Source organism: Hetaerina americana, unplaced genomic scaffold (genome assembly GCF_022747635.1).
Source record: "Hetaerina americana unplaced genomic scaffold, ioHetAmer1.1.p SCAF_34, whole genome shotgun sequence".
Lineage (NCBI taxonomy): Eukaryota > Metazoa > Arthropoda > Insecta > Odonata > Calopterygidae > Hetaerina > Hetaerina americana.
In genome coordinates, this window is record NW_027286919.1 from 3,155,608 (window position 1) to 3,175,000 (window position 19,393).

At 35.9% G+C, this 19,393-nt stretch overlaps 1 protein-coding gene across 5 annotated transcripts in view; it reads right to left on the bottom strand.

Moving 5' to 3' along the window:
• Positions 1-19,393, bottom strand: part of mbc (myoblast city) — a 104,877-nt gene that overhangs the window by 68,477 nt on the left and 17,007 nt on the right. For all 5 annotated transcript variants that reach the window (XM_071589215.1, XM_071589216.1, XM_071589213.1 and 2 more), the window contains exons 3-14: positions 19,215-19,311; positions 15,609-15,754; positions 12,604-12,727; positions 10,891-11,118; positions 10,515-10,768; positions 7,717-7,846; positions 6,320-6,526; positions 5,065-5,222; positions 3,682-3,799; positions 3,432-3,600; positions 343-530; positions 78-178 (exon numbers count right to left, since the gene is read on the bottom strand). In XM_071589215.1, coding sequence (XP_071445316.1) covers positions 78-178; positions 343-530; positions 3,432-3,600; positions 3,682-3,799; positions 5,065-5,222; positions 6,320-6,526; positions 7,717-7,846; positions 10,515-10,768; positions 10,891-11,118; positions 12,604-12,727; positions 15,609-15,754; positions 19,215-19,311 — 1,920 coding nt within the window. The remainder of the gene's footprint in view (positions 1-77; positions 179-342; positions 531-3,431; positions 3,601-3,681; positions 3,800-5,064; positions 5,223-6,319; positions 6,527-7,716; positions 7,847-10,514; positions 10,769-10,890; positions 11,119-12,603; positions 12,728-15,608; positions 15,755-19,214; positions 19,312-19,393) is intronic.

A 19,393-nucleotide genomic window follows, 5' to 3' on the forward strand; every position in this document is an offset into this window, starting at 1 on the left:
AAGCATTAGACAACCTTAGTAGTTATGCAATTAGTGTACAATGAAAACAAAAAAAAACCATTAAACAATCTACATACTGATATGCAAGTGTGGCGCTAAAACTTTCTTGGATGTACAAATCCAGAATAGGCTGAAAATGCTGATACTTCCGATCAGAAACAAGACCAATAATGAATAGCTGCAAGAAATGTTAAAGAGGGTTAGAGAGTGATGACAACATTTGCAAGAAAACATGATTTTGATCACTGCACTACAGCTAACAGCTCTAAAAAGAGATAACAGGGACGTTAAATACAAATATCTTTCCATGTATTGGCATTTATTTCCAAGCTCATAACTCACCAAGCACTCAAACACCATTTTGTCATATAAATCACTGTCAGAATTCTGCATTAGGATGTTGAAAAGAGCATCCAAAACATCTTGAAGAAACTTTACCACTTCCTCACCATCGACTTTCATAAGGGTCTTAAGACTTTCCTCCAGACCATCAGGGTTTCCAGCCCAGTTCAACAAGCCAAGGAGACCAACTGCCAAGGTTGAATGGTGAAAGGTATTAATTAGCGAAGAAATCAAAACTATGCTACCAAATTAACAAACAGCAAATTACAATAACCCATTGAATATCATGCAAGCCATAAGAAAAAAAATGATTACCCAACACTTATGAGTTGAAAAAATCTACAAAACTTGGTCTCAACGAATAGATTACAGAAATCCTATTATGCCTGTATTTTATCCAGATAATAAGGTATTATTTAGAGCTCTAACCAAACAAAACACTGAATGGTTGAGGCCTTAACTTTGTAGAATTCCATTTTTAACTTAGGAAAAATAATATTATCTTCGCTTTCTACAGAATAAACTTTATTCGTCGACTAGTTTCGTTTACACTGTAACATCATCAGGACTAGGGCTATATTCACTAGTCCTGATGATGTTACAGTGTAAACGAAACTAGTCGACGAATAAAGTTTATTCTGTAGAAAGCAAAGGTAATATTATTTTTCCTAAGTTTCAAACAAAACATTTAAAAATTAAATTGAGTCGTCATATGGTTGATGTAAATCTTCAAATACCATGCAAACCCAAATATGTTCTAATGAAACAATACATTGACATTTTCCAATATATTCATACTAATAGTGGATACTTTCATTAAATTTTATTTACTTTATAAACAGGATTCTTCCTGAAATCACAAAAAATTTGGTTGCATTATCTAAAAAAATTCACAAATCCAGGTTATAAATATTGTCACTATCAATGGAAAAGCTGCCGGTTTTTCATAAATATAAAAGCATACTATTTATTAATATGTGAAAGAGATTCAATAACCACAAAAACCATGAGAAGGGCCACTCTTGATCAATAGCACAATTGTAGTTGGTAATTAAGTCTGATACTTTGCATACGCCCATGCTGATAGAAGAACTAAGGAATGAAGACTTCAACTTTATGCATACACAGCAGAACACCAAAGTCTTCATTCCTAGTGCTTCCATCAGTATGAAAACTCCCTGCATTATTATGCCATCCTCAGAAATAAAGGATGGATCCAAGCAAGATGCAAGACAGGTCATCTATTCACTTCCATCAGGGGAGTAGGGCAAGCAGAGCTACAGCACCACGCCCCGTGCTTAGCCTCAGTGCCTTTGCAACACATCAAGTTGTGTTACATTCAAAGCACCATTTGTGGGTCACGATTATTAAAACTAGAGACAACTTCACATTAATTTATTCACCAGTTCATTTCCACAACTTTGGAATTTTTGGGATTATCTCAAAGTGAAAATCTTGACTGGTATTCACAAGTTGATGAAACGATCAGGTGTGTGGGTTGTAACGGTTTTTGCATGAAAGCCTACCATGTTTTGTTTGTGGATTGAATAAATTTGTTGCTTTTGCATGCGATTTTGTTTTCTAATTATGGGTGGTGCTCGCCACATGCCTTTGCCGTGAATTGCGGGGTATTAAGTAGATATAATCAATAAAATGGCCACTGGGACTTACATGACCAGGAAACTTGCCCCAACTACCTCACTTGATACCTTGAATGCAATGCCAAAATTCATTCCTACCAAGCCTATGGTGCTGTCTTCTAGGGGAACTCTAGTGCAGAAATGAAGGCATTTTCCATGCAAAAAAGGTCTTTAAAAGCAATTGAGCCACTATTTAAGGAACTGAAATTGATGACTCTGCCTTGATTATCCATTTCATTGCTCTTTACTTGTGAAAAAGAATCGATGTTTGTTTTTACCTAATTCCAGGAAGGGAGATGTGCACCTGAAAAATCAACCACTCACTATTTCTTCTAAGAAAGGCCCACATCACGTGCAGTATCACTTATTAATTATAATAAACTGACAATGGACATAAAAAAAAGTCCACTCGGTCTGCTTTTAAACTTGAAAATCTGTGGAAAAGTACAAATTTACTTTTCTCATAATGATGAAATTCCACTACATCTCGCCTGAATCTGTTGAATGTATTTTAACTTGAACGTGAGAAGTTATTACTCCTCAGATTTTACCACATTATAGAGGAACTATAGGGTGACACCATAATTAAAATGATGCTTCCTTTTACATTAAACTCTGTAACAATGTGTAGTAATGTTTTCTTGGGTATTATTATTATTTAATTCCTTTTCCTCACTGCACTGACCATGTTCTATGCCATGTATTTGACCAACAAAACAATAAAGTATTATTATTGAAGGGCGCTGTTATTTTTCTCTTATGGGGTTTGAAACACAAGAAATATCACTATAAAAACCCATGGTAATCAATCCTAACATTACTTTGACAGGTGAGGATAGAGCTAACACAACACAAAGTACATTGCACTTAAGTACAAGGACCAAAAGAGTGTTGAATCCTCACATCAAGGTGGGGTGGCTAGCTCCTTATTTCCTCTGGTGCCTGCGGTTTCTCACCATAATCTGGTGTCTGGAAAATTAAACACCTTGGAGGAAGCTGAGGGTGCTCCGTGGTATATAGCATTAGCTCTTGGCAACACAGTTTATTCCACTGAGAAATGAAGAATGGAGGGAGTTTGCTGGAGATGTCAGCATCACGGACTACAGCTTTGGATGTTTCAGAGGCGAGAGTTACTCACCCCTGCCAAAAGGCCAGCGAGAGATAATATTAACGTCCCTGCTAGATAGGCAAACTATATCTCATCCTCACCGTGAAAAACTTGATCAAACTACCCCCATACTCTGCTCATCTATGAATATGTGCGATCATTTTTGCTAGTAGAGCTGAGAAAGTATGCCAAATATCTTATTCTAGTTAACTTGGGGCACATTTTTGCAGCATACCTAAATGTGTATGTACAACCCAGGTGCCCCACCTATTCCAGTAAAGAAACCACAAGTATATACTTGCACTATATGTTCACTTAATTAGTTCTTCAAATACACTTACCATTTTGAGTCAGCTTAGTAGAGCAAATATTGGTTTCAATCAGGAAATAATCTTTGACACTCAAGGTCAATCCATTAATTTGATGTTTTTGACCATCCACAAGTTTTGAGCGCAGAGATGGAAGATTAAGATAACCAATGTCTCCTTCATCATATTTTTTATGGTCGACCTAAAAACAAAGTATGCGTCACAAATAAACTCGCAATAATTTTACATAAATAAAAATTATTTACCTAACAGGAGCCAATACCTTATAAACAAGTAGCTCATGCTGCATATCAAAAAGTGTAGTTCCATCTGCCTGCATTAGGTTAACAAAAGACATTGCAAAAGGTCTTTCTGTTCTGTCCTTGGCTTCATTGGAGGACCTTGAACAATCAAAAAGGTAAATGATTGCAGTTAAACTGTAGTATAACGTTTGCTTTAATCAGTAATAATCATGACAAGAAATTACAAGTTAATTTTAATAAAGATTATACAATTACAGCACAACTTAATGATTGAATCAATTGCCAATTTGAACATTTTCTGAATAGTTCAAATCTTTCGAATACCAAAAATTTCTGTTTTCAATATATATCTTGTGGGGAGCAGTGTAGTTCTCACTTAAAAATTCAGAACATGTAGAAAGTTAGAAAACTTGAATTTTTGGATCCAAAATTCATATAATCTTCAAATTAATGTAACTTTTTCATGATCCAGACAACTCTTCATATAAATTAATTCAATCAAAACCTAAATATTACATTTATGAAACATTGAATTTATGCAAAATCTTATCAACTTGCAGAGATGATCAGCACATTTTTATCATATTTTTTCCTATGCTTAATTAAAAATTGTTTTGTTTGAGTTGATGCAATGCATATTGGTTTCCAACAATTACTTTTTGTATTTAAATTGGTTATTAAGACAAATCAATCAATTTAAAAAATGATCATTAACCTATCTATCGGTGAGATAATCTAGACTAGTCAGTGGGGTCCTCTAGTATGAATCATTATGCAATTGATTAACCTGCCCAAGTGGTTATAAATCACTTGGAATAACACCACAACTGTTCATTGATTTATATTAAGTTATTTCATTTTAACAATGATTGTTCTTGCGCTAAACAGGTTGACAGGAAATTCGTAAATTGAAATCAAACCAAGCTGAAAATTCTGCCAGAAGTATAGTCATACGAAAGAAACCTTCCCATATGAAAAGTCACACTTCAGCATCTTAAAGGTTGAATCTTTCCTTTACCTATAGTTATTACACATTTTGATCTTTAACTGTTATAATTCTCCAAAATTTTTCATCGAAAAATCTTAAAAATAAATTTTTAAAACATTTTCTCCTAGACCCACTACTTAAAATAATTCATAATTTTACATATTTTTTCACTGTTCCTTTCAAAAACATTAACAAATTCAAAGCTAAGCTGTAGTAGCTGGAGAGTGATTTTGTAATCAAAAATGATTAAAAAACAAATTGAGGCCACGGTGATATTTCCATTCAGGAACCAGAACAAGATATATCACATAATAAAGTATCTCTAGACCCCTAACAACTATGGTTATGTTGGGATAAGGGTTTCTCTCGAATTTTTGGGTCTATATATATATTTAAACGATAACTGATCACTTACCTGTGCTTAAAAGTAAATTTTAAGTGGCTCCCTTTAAATTCTTCAATTGGTATTGCAGCTTTGAATGTTTCTTGCCACCTAGGCTTGTCTTCATGATAATAAATAACAGAATGATACTCATTCAAAGGGTCAATGCCACCACCCATTGATATCACACCCTGCAGAATATAATTAATACATTTCAATCAAACCAAATTCCTAACAAATGCAATAATATGGAAATATACCAAAAGGATTTTCAATCCAACGCAAAAATAAACAATTTAAAGCCAGAACTGCCCTGTGACAATATTACAAAAGCTGAGAACAGAGAGAGAGGAACAGACATGCAATGAGAGAGAGAGAGAGACAGAGGGAGGGAGATGGAAAGAAGACTCCACCTCTACAAGGAGATTCTACTAAATATGAACACAATCAATTAGTCAGCGAAAATTGGGAGATAAAATACTTTCTAACAAATTCCATTAGAATGTATTAAAATACACATTTGGAAAATAGTTTGGTAATCCTTAAAAATTTTCGATCAGTGTGGTGGGTCCCATCAAGAAATCTGTATTATTAAACAACTGAATAGAAACATAAAAGTTTCAGGTTTAACTTTGTGGAATTCCTTCATTATGAGGGTAAAAGAGAAAAGAAACTTTACACTTCCATAATAAAGTGGAAGTGGCTTTATTGCGGAAGTGTCTTTATTGTGGCAGTGTAAAGTTTCTTTTCTCTTTTACCGCCATAATGAATAGAATGTGCTGACACCATTTTCTAAACAGCAAAACAAGCACAAAACAGTCATCAATGTTGCTTCAGGCTAGAGCATCCCTCCCCTAAGACACAATAAAATATATTCTTGCTTAATGAGGTACAGCTACAAAACAACACAAGTAATGATTTGACCAAAATTTGGGAACACAGTAGAAGCCCACTGAATTCCATAATGATTAGTATTTTGTTACATCTGACACATTTATGAGAATAAGCTATCAATTACTATTTCTGGTCAATAGTGAATGCAAATTTCTGAACCATTAAAAACTCTCCTCACTGAATAACTTTTTACATTATAGGGGAAATATTTTTTCCCCAAATCAATAAAATACAAAATAATTTCATTTCACTCAGTTCCTGGGATTATGCAACTTAGTAACATGACACCATCACCTCTTCACAAAAATCTTGAGCATACAGAGGTGGCCAGATTTCAAATTCAATATTTCATCTCAACAAACTAATATTTCTACTCCAATTTGAGTTCACTTACCGGTATAGCACTTCCTTTCTCATTGCAGACTTTCACGGTGACTTCCACATTTCTCTCAGTAGATTTACTTCCTTTAGAAAATTCTCCTCCAACTAGAGTTAGGTAAAGATCATTTCTAACATCACCGGGCAGGATAACTTCAGGGAAACCCATTTTTCGAGCCACAGCTACATTTCCAAGAACAAGATGAGGATTTTCTTCACGAACCTATGAAGTGATCATAAAACACACCTATTAATTAGTTCCAAGAAACTGTGGGAAATGCCGCAGCAGTAACTTTTAACGGAGCCATCCGCTAATATGCATTTCAATGCAACAATTTCAGAGAGTAAAAATCATTTGCCTTTAGATGACCAACATCTTGGTCAAGGTGAATGATTTTTACACTCTGAAATTGTTGCATTGAAAGCATTAATTAGTATTTGATAACAAACCTTTCACATTAAAATCCCATTTGTGAGAATGTCAACATCAATCATGAGCAAGATCAGATAATGCAGAGTCACAATAATCGAATGCACAGCATACTAAAACACTCCTTGCCATCTTCTACATATTGAATTAAATTAAAGTCAAAAATCCTAATTCATAGGCCATTCACCTGGGCTAAAAAAATGAATATCAATGGGAATTCATTTTACTTAAATTCAATTTATTGTAAAAAAGAAATGTAGATGAATATATTTCATGAATGCCTTCATCCTCTCTCTTCCCTGCCTACCCGAGTCAAAGATTCGGGAAGAACTGATGCAGGTCCTATCCTCATTGCCACATATGAGGTCTGTCCAAATAGTATCGTGAATTTTGAATTTTCGTCAGCTACGTATATTTGATTTTTGATTTTTTTGTGGCGTTATGTTGGTATTTATGTCTCTCACTTATGCTGAAAAGTTTGGCCATTTTAAATGTTCAGTTAATTGTTCACAGATGTTTTGCTCAGACATGCTTTGGCTTATCTTTGATTTTTACACACTAATGATGCTGCAGCCACCGTATTCCCCAGATCTGGCCCCCCGTGAACTTTTCTTGTTCCCGAAAATGAAGAGGCCCATGAAAGGATGCCTCTACGCTATGATTGACGAGATAAAGACTCCATCGAAAGAGGAGCTGAACAAGATCACAAAAAACGATTTTTTGAAGTGCTTCGAGGATTGGAAAAAATGTTGGCACAAGTGTATAATATCTAATGGGAATTACTTTGAATGGGACAAAATAGATATTGATGAATAAATAAATAATTTTTGAAAAAACACAAAAGTCCCGATACTTTTTGAACAGACCTCGTATACCCACTTCTTTGCATGCTGTAAGCTGAATTAACCCCGTCATGCAAAAATATTTTCACAGAAAGATAAGTTAACAATTGGTGGGTTATTCATCTACAATGAGCTCTTTACCTGTTTCAAATCACCATGGAGGAGCTTTAAGCTTATCCATAAGCCCTGGCCCTTGTGCTCCTTCTGGGTGATTTCCTTAATTGCTATTATTTTCTTCAGTGTGCTGTCCAGGTTATCACGATCACAGCATCTACAAAAAGTAATTACAAGAAATGGTTACAAACAGGAACATAGCTTTTTCATTATTTCTCATAAAAAGTAAAACCCCCACTTGCATTGCATGTTCCCAATTTTGGGGTGTGAAACACACACCGTCTGTTCTGAGCCTCTTTGAAGTGGAATGATCCATTTCTAACACAGAAGCAAATGAAGCTTCATGCAAATATTTAACCACCACCATACCATATGACTACATGGAATCAAAATCAATATTTACATTTATGTAAAAATGTTCCAATGCGACAGCCAAAAATCAAATTTTGAGGAGCACTCCAACTAAAAGCCAGGTTGAAAAATTTTTGGGATGGAAATCTTTGCAAATATTATTAATGTAGAAGACAATAACACATTTACTATGACTTCCAAAAGCCATTCTGAATGTTCTTTCCATTGAAAGCTGAATGACTTTTCATTTCATTCCAGAGAGGAAGTTTTTATGAAGGAGGAAGATAGGAAAAAATGGGTGGGGAAAACATTGAGAGATAGACACAAAAGAGGTAATATTAAAGGCTGTAATAGAAGGAGAATTCAAGGCAAATAGGGATGCCAAAGGAGGAGAATGGGCTTTTCAGCTGACATAAGGACAGGTAGGAAGAAAATGATACATGGTAAACAGAGAAGTCCATGAAAAACATTGGAGTTGTGAGGGGTTATCAGACGCCTAAATTTACCAGGGAGATTAGCAATAATGATGCGATGAAATAAGGGGAGGGAATGAGTGAATTGAAGAGGTTTAATGGTAGGGCAGCGCTCATCTTGCGCAATTTGTGGGACAATAGAATTTATACACTAAAAATGAACATTTTGGTAAGAAAATAAATATGCCTCGACCTATGCTAGCTGTGTAATCCTCCATAGCCAGAGGTCAAAGCACTCTGGGAACATTCCTTCATCTGATCTAAATTCCTACCTCTGCCACTCAGACAAGTTTATTGAATTAAAGGAACTTCCTTTTATTCCACAGTTTCCACAGCTTCTTTATAGAATTTCAAGCAGGATGGTGTACTGGCTAATGTACTGGCTTCCTACCCAAAGGGCCTCAATCCTGGAGGTTACAGATATTTTTCAGCGGTATCTTGATCCATAGTTGAGGTGCTTTGTGGAAAACACTTCAGCAGTTGGCTTCGCGATGTGATGGGAGAAAGGTATGACGCTGGTATTAAAAAGCTGCTTACAAGGATGCAAAAAGTGATTGATCATCACAGTGACTATGTAGAAAAATAGCTAAATGCTCAACCTTTCCAACAATGTACGCAGAATTGAGAATAAATTTCATTTTTCATGAAAACAAAATAGGAGACCTTACTTTTCGAATCGCCCTAGTACATAGGAGATGCAACCCGCTTGTGACAGCTGTGTCACGGCATACTGTGTCCTTGTGCCAATATCTCAATGAACATGTTGATATATGCAAGACTGAATGAGACTTCCATCATTATTTGGTGTTCTAAAATGAGTTAATAATTCTTAGGATGATTATTTTACTCAGAAAAATACACACCTTGTTCCAGCTGCACTAAGACCCCTGACGCACAGCAGGAATCACAAAGGATAAATAAATGAGATAAAAATAGATTAAATTGGTGAATTTTTAATGATACTACCAAGTGACTGGATTTTTGGCCATGAGATGTAAGATTTGAGCTGATTTGCATGAAGTGTCTCAGTTTCCATGGCAGAAGGCCATATTACCTTCATTAACAAAAAGGGGTAAATAGTAGCAAAATTTAAGACTTGACAGGTTTCTTCAAATGTAGGCTCTGAAATACAAGGTGTGCCAAATGACTTATTTTTTCCCAGATAGATAGATGGATGGGCGGTGGTTTCTCTGGCTGGATTCAAGGGAAAGGAGTCTCAGGAAAGGCTGGAGGCCCGTGGTATTTGGCTCCCAGCCTTAAAGGACTGTGGATCGTTCATTTGCAAAACCTCTGTCACATCACCTCGTTACCTTTCCGTTATGAATCGGGTGTTTTCGATTGGTACAAGTTGCTTTGGGAGAGTAGAGAAGATGTGGAAGATGCTGAATGCTCAGGATGCCCTTCAACCTCTTAAGAGACAAAACTCTCCCAAGAATGAAGGATTTGTCAGACAGGGATCCATTAGATTAAGTGCTCGCATGGTTTCTGATGAACTTGGCATCCCTAAAAGTGATGTGCATCGACTTGTGACCAAAAACAAGGGCATGAGAGAGGTGTGTACAAAGTTGATGCTGCAAGGGCTCTTGGAAAAGCAAAGGGAAACTCGCACGTGGATCTGTCAAGAGCTTCTCAGCCATGCCTCAGCCACCCTGACGTTGCCCCACCAGACTTCTTCCCCTTCCCCTGCCTCAAATCCGTGCTGAAAGGATATCACTACAGCTCGGTGGAAGTGTTACAACAGGCCATGACGACGGAGGTAAACAGCATTCCGAGCGCCACCTTCCAGAAGGCATTAGGGTTGTGGATAACCTGCTGGCAGCAGTTTGTTGACGCACAAGAATGCTACTTCAAAGACTTTTGAGTGAATGTATCAATTCTGGCAATAATTTATTTTTAATTGACTAAGTCTTACTACTTTTGGGATAGACCTTGCACATTGGACAAGAAAAATTATAATGGGATGAAGAATAGTTTACAGATAGAGGTTTGAGGAATACTTACTGCAAAAATGGAAGGAAGTGATGCTTATCTTCATCACTTTCGATTTTGCCACTAAGGTACAACGTGACATCCATTGCAGCCACACCAAATGGTCTCCTCATGCCTTCAGGTCCACCTTTTCGACTAGCTGGGACAATGGGCTGCGCTTGAGAGACACGCTTGGACTCGGAATCTTTCTGCTCCATTGCACCGACCCTGATCACATAGCACACCACGTACACACGCTCCCTGGTCAAGTCTCGACTACCTAAATCCTACACAATAAATTTCAGCTTGTTATTTAAATCATTACTCATGAAGCTAAATTTAACATTGGATTAAATATTTATTAGGGCATGATTTGTACACAATACCATTTTATGTATTGATTACTTACTGTAAACAGAACCCTTAGGTTATGCAGCTGATCCAGATCCCTAGCCAATCCTTCCTTACTCCAACACACAACGTAACTCTCAGTGATGGCTCTTCCTTCCTTCACATCATACAAAGTCATTAAGAGTTCTGCATCTTCACCCATTTTACAAACAAAATTTCGAACAGAAACAAAAAATATGTGCGAGTAATGGGTCATGACTTTAGGAATTTTTTTGGTTGGGCCAGACTGAAAAAAGAAACAATAATAAGTCATATAAATTTTCTAGTAATACCTAATATAAAGTCTTGGAGCGGCCAAGTATGTACATTGAAAAAAAAACACTCATGAACACAAGAGTAAACACCAAATGACTGTTAAAACCACAGGTATTGCAATTTTCCACTAGATATTTTATTTCAACACTACCGGTTTCGATGTTTTCACATCATCATCAGGTGTGAGCACAAGTGCGTATCTAATATATATATAAGTGCGTATAAGATACGCACTTGTGTTCACACCTGATGATGATGTGAAAACATCGAAACCGGTAGTGTTGAAATAAAATATCTAGTGGAAAATTGCAATACCTGTGGTTTTAATATGTTACGCTTCCACCATATCATGCCTGAGACCTCACCAAATGACTGAACTATTTAACTAAAGATACTGGAATCCAGAAAAATGATATTATTATTATTTATACCAAATTCAATAAGGGAATAAGGGCACCTTGTCTGCCTGTATTGAAAAAAAAATCACTTTCTATGTGAGCCTTTACTACAGTGGAACCTTGTTAAATGAGCATGATACATTCCGCGACCTTTTTCGTAAAACGAAACACTTATTTCGTGAATCATTTTTTTCAATATAAAGTAATGTAAAATACGATAATGCATTCCATGCCAAAAAAAATAAACTTTGAGCAGGTTTGTTCAAAGAAAATTATATGGACATTATTCAGGATTGTGGTTAAGATTCACCTTTTCTTCCATTGCAGAATTAAATCACCGGTAATGCAAATTAGCTGATATCTGAAGTGCTCTTTAAGTGAGGTTCCACTGCATATTTCTTGGTTTTTTTAATGGAAAAACATCTTGTCTCCAAATATAAATTGGCGTGACATGGTGGAACCGTTCCATAATAACAGAGATGAAAACTCTTGCAATTTCCTACTTGATAAAGATTTATTTTTGACTAGTTTAAATGTGCTTGTCATTTTTAACACTTGGAAATGATGCAGTAAATTTAAACGAGTCAAAAATAAATCTTTATTAAGTGGAAAATTGCAAGAGTTTTCATCTCTGTTATTTTGTCTCCCAATGAAAACAAACATGTGCACATTCCAATGAGACAAGACACCAGAATGACTTCCATAAGCCATGCGCTTTCGCAACTGCAGGGGTCTCAATCAAACCTTACCATCAAAGATTACCATTAAATGACGAAATTGAGGTAATTTACAAAATGTTGCTTTTCAAAATCAAGCTCATAAAAGGTTTACAGGCCTTCTTATTCTATTCCACCTGGGAATTCTTGCAGATTTAGAGCAACTTTTACTGTTGTGTGTATTCTTGATGTAGTGCTTAATTTGTTTTCCTTTTTCTTGGCGTTTAAAATTTTTTCCAACTGTGTTATATCCAATACTATGTTTAATCAAAAATTTATAATTGCTTTATAAATAACCATTATCATAAATACTATTAAAACTATCACGGTAAATTTACTCACGGTAACTTTTTTGATCCTCTCCGTTGCCATTTCATGCTGCCAGTAGAGTTGAATTGATGACGTGACTTCAGGATTCAGAATATTTCCATGCTCATCTCTAACTACCATATCAAGATCCAACATCCTACGAGAGAGTGAAATACATTTAATAAGCATTTATATAATTCATAAGAAATAGGCATATTGCTCATGATCTGGAACAGCTTGGAAGTTTTGTAATCCAATGAAAATTTCATCAGTATACCACAGGGCTTCATTAGGAGTTTGACATCATTCAATTTATTCAAATAAAATAAACAACTCTGTGTAGTCCAAAATGCCATTCACAACACCACCGCAGGGTCATTAAAACTTTTGAACCACCGTACAATCAACATCCTTCCTCTTGTAATTAGTGCAATATGACCAATTCCTCCCATTCTTTCCCGTGAAGTGTGAAAATATGTTCAAAATTTCATAAATGTGTGTAAATACAAAGATTCATCACATAATGGAAATTTTGAGATACTAACAATCAATAACATAAATGAAAAAAATGGTGGATGTACATTGTTTGTTAAAAAAGTATCGGTAATGATATTTTCCTGACGTATGCATGAGGTGCTGAATTCAGACTCAGTTAAATGTGTGCATGATCGCAGCTCACATTGGCACTGATGTGATGAAAGCTCACACCATTATCACTTAAAATTTGATGATGGGAACAATCTGCACGAAACGCGGCATCTCCCGCAGTTTCTTTGTCCTGAAGGTCTTTGGATGGACGACCAAGAGAACAGAGCTGGATGTCTACTAGCAAAGATCTTCTTCAATGGCATCGCGACTATTCCCCAACCCCCACCCAGTTCCGAATTGGCACCAACATACTATTTCCTATTCCCAAAAGTAAAATATTCCCTCTCTCCAAGGGCACCACCATGGAAGCATAGTGCCGTCGAAGAAGCTTGCACATGTATCCTTAAGGATCTTCCGCCCATTAGAATTTTTACACAAACGATGTATGGTGACATTCTCATAGCTATTCATGGCAACTGAAGAAATACGTTGTTAGCTCATAGGAGAGGATGCATGTGGCCCACCATGAAGGGGACAATCCATCAGCATGAATACATTATTTGCTTTATTAATAAAATTTGGAAGTTGAGAAGCAATAGGGAAAATCGGTGTTGCTTTAAAATATAGTTTCCCTCTCCTGGAACAATATTATTGGGTGATCCATCCAGCAGTGCAATATGCCATTTTCACATTTTGTTTGGAATAAATATTTTCCCTGGCTGGTTTTATGAATGAGAATGAACGGTAAATTTATTAGGTTCATGACAAGAAGCAAAATATTGTGATAGAGTGAGGTGGATGACAGTGAAAAAATTAATGTGATTTTTACATTATGTGCATAAGTGGACTTACAAATGATGAGTTTCATGGTTGGTGTTTGAACACAAACCAATTTGAATGAGAGGAAGGGATGGGCCAAAGAAACTAACTGGTGAATACAACTAAATGAGATTCTCAAGATGATGAATGTTAGAAGCAAAAGGAGAGGAAGAAACAATATTTGAAATAAGCTTAGCAAAAGAAGTACACTTGGGAATTACAATTCAAATAAGTTAAAAGGAATAATTTTCCTGAAATAACTATATCAAAGTTTTTTTACAATGTTGACGTAGAAAGGGAATGATACACAGCGGTATACTTATATGCACATACACAATTCTGCTTTTTATCGGGAGATTTTTGTTAATTCACTTTTATCAGAGCATAAAGAAACACACGACAACTGCCGATAATATGACGTCTGTTCCATAAATAATTATTATAATATTGCATTTTGATAATACTGGCATGCAAGTGCTTTGACCATAGAGAATAAAATATTTTGCAAACTGTTGAATCTTAAGTTGGCCATAAACACTAATCAAATTTTGGAAGTGGTTGAAAAAATACATTGAGTTGCAATACAGTAACTAAAAGACATAAACGTATAAAATATTCTGAGCATTAAAGATGAGAAATGGCTCCAATTTGTCAGTCTATCAATTACCCACTTAATGATGTTCTATTAAAGGAAAATGAAATGTACATAGCAGCAAAAATGCACATTAATGGCATTAGATCATCAAACAGCTAGATAAACTAACGCAGAGGTTGGTTTGCACAATAATGACCAGATGTTAAGAGCACACCAAATACAAGATGATGAATATGATGGTTACAGTTAGTCAGCTGTTGTTTCAAGATAGAAGAAAGAGCCTTCAACCCAATTTAACTCAGTAGCCCAGTGCTCTACCCACTGGACTTCCTTGCCTCTACTCTGCAAAAGTATTAATTGTAACATATTTAAAACTAAAGTCCACTCCCGGCTGTTATCAATGGTGTTTTATTCAATTCATTAGTTCACTTATGAAGATTTCAGTGATCTCACTTTTGAATGACTCAGATCAATAAGTGTTAAGTGTTTCCATTTTTTGACAATATCTAATGTGGTGTTCGACCATTTATTGATATATGAATTTTCCAAGATTTTTACCTTTTATCCTTTGTTCCCCCCTCTTAGAATGTTAAAAATGGCTTTCCATTTGATTAAATATCAAGGATTCCTTTAGAAGCACTGCGACATGACATCATTTATGAGCATTAGGGGGACAATACCCTGTCTAGTCTATGGATTCTTACCTTTCAACTCTTTACCTTTAATTGGTCACTCCTATAAAGAGTTTTGGCCAAGATTTTCAAGAAAGGGTACAAGCTGATTAATCAACATTTGCAACCACAATTAAGGCACCTTTCACAAATAAAATTGAAGCTACATAATTTATTTCAAAACCAGTTGATACTCCCAAAAACCATTATGTTGGCTCATACAAATACCCATTAGTACGAGACAAATAGTGTAAAATGCTGCATGGTAATTTATATGAAATGGTTGTGAAGTTTATTAAAAACCTACCCAAACCTACTTACCGTAGGCTACCTGAAATATAAGAAAAAATATCTTTACTACTTACTTGTTTCCTGTATCTATTTTTGATGTGACTAGCTGCTTAATTTCCTTCATTTCATCTACAGGCAAGGTACCAGAAAGAATTTTGCTCCGATATCGAACAAGTTCGTAAATCATTTGTTGAATTGTTCCAAAATTCTTGTTATTTTTCTGAAATGTTAATGACTAGATTATTAGTTTTATTTAATCAATTTTCCACTAAAACCAGTTGAAAAAAGAAGCTAATGAGACAAGGCATCATAGCATAACGACCAAATTTCATCGTACCTTCATTAAACTATTACCAATAATCAGGATGGGGCATGCTAAGCAAGGGAGTGAGACAGGGCAGCCCATTATTACCAGAACTTAAGAATTTCATTACTCATATAGTAGTAGTACATCATTAGGCTCATATAGGCATATAGTACCATATGAAACTGATGGAGGGAACATGCTGCATTGAAATTTTGCTTTCACCTGAGTAAAACATCAGCCAAGGCCCAAGTATTACTACAGGAAGCTAAAGGGCCATCTGTTTTTCTTTTTGGCAAGGCTAGAAGATAGTCGGAGGTGTTGAAGAGGGGACCAGATTCAAAGATTTCAAGCCCCAGGTGGGTTTTCCTCCACCTAGGGCTTGGGAGTTTGTAATTGTGTCCATTGTTAACAGTCTGATGTCAAGGCCAAAACGTGCTGTTTTTTGATTAATGCCAACAAAATAAATAAAAATATGAAGGTCGATAGAGAGCTCTGGTCTGCCATAGTAATAGAATAATTAGAAGTAATAGAATAATTAGAAGTAATAGAATAATAGCATAATAGAAGAAATTATTTACATCACTGCATCCATCGTAAGAAAAAAATCACCAATAATGAAAATTTCACAGGGCTCAGCTACATATAGGTAATATATAAACTGTGCATGATTTGAAAGGTTTTCTATAGCCACCATGAAATCATGATTAACACATAGAAACTAATGTAGAGTGTAACTCTCATCATCTCTTTTGTCCAGATCTAGCCCCATGTCAAAAAACAATCACAACAGTAAAAAAGTTTCATGATCAATCATTATTGGATAGAAATTATAAATTATAGGCCTACCATTGAAACCAACATCCTATGAAAAATAGATGATATGAACCTGATTTTCATTCCACTAACTACTATGAAAACTCTACAACTAATGTACTAATGATCAATGCCAATAAATAAGCCTCGTTGAATTTCTTTCATTAAACTTTGAATATATTAAAAAAACCTCCAGAAACATGAAAACAAATAGTTTTTCAAGCTGCTGTATTTAAATAAATAATAATATTTTATTACATACGAGGTCTGCCCAAATAGTATCACGAATTTTGAATATTTGCAGGTTACGTAATTTGATTTTTGATTTTGTCGTGGCATTAATGTATGGTGCTTGTCTCTCTCCCTGACGCCAAAAAGTTTGGCCATTTTGAATGTTCCCTTAATTGTTGACAGCTGTTTTTCTGAGTCGTGTTTTGGCTTGTCTTCAATTGTTGCCCGTTCCAAAAAATGGATCAAAGAATCTGCATAAAACTTTGTGTGAAAAACAAAATTAACTCCATGGACGCATTTCCAATGTTGACTGTGGCATATGGAGAAGCTATCTTGAACTGAAGCAACGCTTATCAGTGGCACAAGATGTTCTCAGAGGGCCGAGAAGATGTGAACGATGAAGAGCGTGCTGGACGCCCGAGCACGTACACAATAGACGAAAACATTGACAAAATGAAGAAAATGATTTTGGCCAATTGTCGAATCACCTTTAGAGAAGTTGCTGAGGGCCTAAACATTTCGATTGGCTCGTGCCATTTGACTTTTACCAATGATTCGGGCATGACACTGGTCACCACGAAATTCTACCAAAATTGCTATATTTCCACCAAAAATGGCAACGCTATGAAAAGCATTGCTAATGAGGTGTTGGACTCTGTCCGCGATGATCCAAAGTTGATCATAACTGGTGACGAATCATGGGTATACAGTTATGACATGGAAACTAACGCTCAACCATCCCGATGGAAACTGTAGCACGAGCCAAGACCGAAAAAAGTGCACCAACTTCAGTTGAATGTGAAAGTTATGCATACAGTTTTCTTCGATTGCAGGGGCGTGGTGCATCGTGAGGTCTTGCCACAGAGCAGAATGGTAAATAAGGAATATTACCTGCATGTTGTGCGCAATTCATGCATCTGAAGCAATCCACCACAAACGCCTGGGTTTGTGGAAGAACAAAAATTGGCTTTCACACCATGACAATGCCCCTGCTCACACATCATTACTCGTGCACGAATTTTTGGCCAAAAACAACACATCAATGATGCTGCAGCCACCGTATTCCCTGGCCCCCAGTGACTTTTTCTTGTTCCCGAAATTGAGGAGGCCCATGAAAGGACGACGCCACGCTACGATTGACGAGATAAAGACTCCATCGAAGGAGGAGCTGAACAAGATCACAAAAAAATGATTTTTTGAAGTGCTTTGAGGATTGGAAAAACCGTTGGCACAAGTGTAAAATATCTGATGGGTATTACTTTGAAGGGGACAAAATAGATATTCATGAATAAATAAATAATTTTTGAAAAAACACAAAATTCACAATACTTATTGAATAGACCTCGTGTATAACTTTTAGCAGCAAAAACATTTTTTATTATTTACTTGTCTTTTTTTTGATGGCCCCTCGGAGGTTGGAAAAAAACCATCCTTGAACATAACAAGGGAATGAGGAATTACACAAAACTAATTTCAACACATTACCCGTCAAACTTTGTTATATCCTTTGTAAATATTAAAATTACCAAACCCTTCATGAGCATTTCAATGCAACAATTTCAGAGTGTAAAAATCATTCACCTTGACTGGGATTCGAACCCAGATCCCTCAATATCCGGTCGAATGCTTTAGCCACTTAAGCTACCGAGGCGTCCTCTTAAACTCTGAAATTTTGGGGCTTTTAAAGGAACAAGATGTCTTGAACAATAAGAACATCTTGTTCCTTTAAAAGCCCCAAAATTTCAGAGTTTAAGAGGACGCCTCGGTAGCTTAAGTGGCTAAAGCACTCGACCGGAAATTGAGGGATCTGGGTTCGAATCCCAGTCAAGGCGAATGATTTTTACACTCTGAAATTGTTGCACTGAAATGCACATTAGCGGATGACTCCGTCAAAAGTTACTGTTGCGGCATCCCCCGCAGTTTCTTTGGAACCCTTCAGGAGCAATTTCTCCTTGGCTCTACAATTTAGTGAGAAACATAATTCATACCATATCCTACATTACTGGGTTTACAATGAAATCAATTTAATATGTACTTGCATTAACAGTACCAGAAAATTTATTAATGATTGACATTAATTTCTTTATGTGCACACACTGAGATTGGATTTTAATGCAAAAACATGAATTCATGCGTGATTGTCATTCCTCAAAATAATTGTGCCAGATGACCATTTAAAAGCTATGATTACAACTATCACTAACATATCCCTGAGTTTGATTGAGAGAAGCAAAAATGATATTTAATTTTAAATTAAGAGCTCTAGTAGTATAAAAGTCGAACCAAAACTAATTAAATTTTAGATCACACAAACTTCAAATATATTTACCACATAGAGTAGCTTCCATATTTGGCCCCATTCTCTCACCACTGATGTTATCTCTTGAACAATATGTGACTGGTTGGGATATATAACCTCTGTTGGCCTGCAAGATAAAATGATTATTTTTCATTCATCGAGGCCATTGATGTTTGGGAGCAAAAAAGTATTAGTAACAACATTTATTC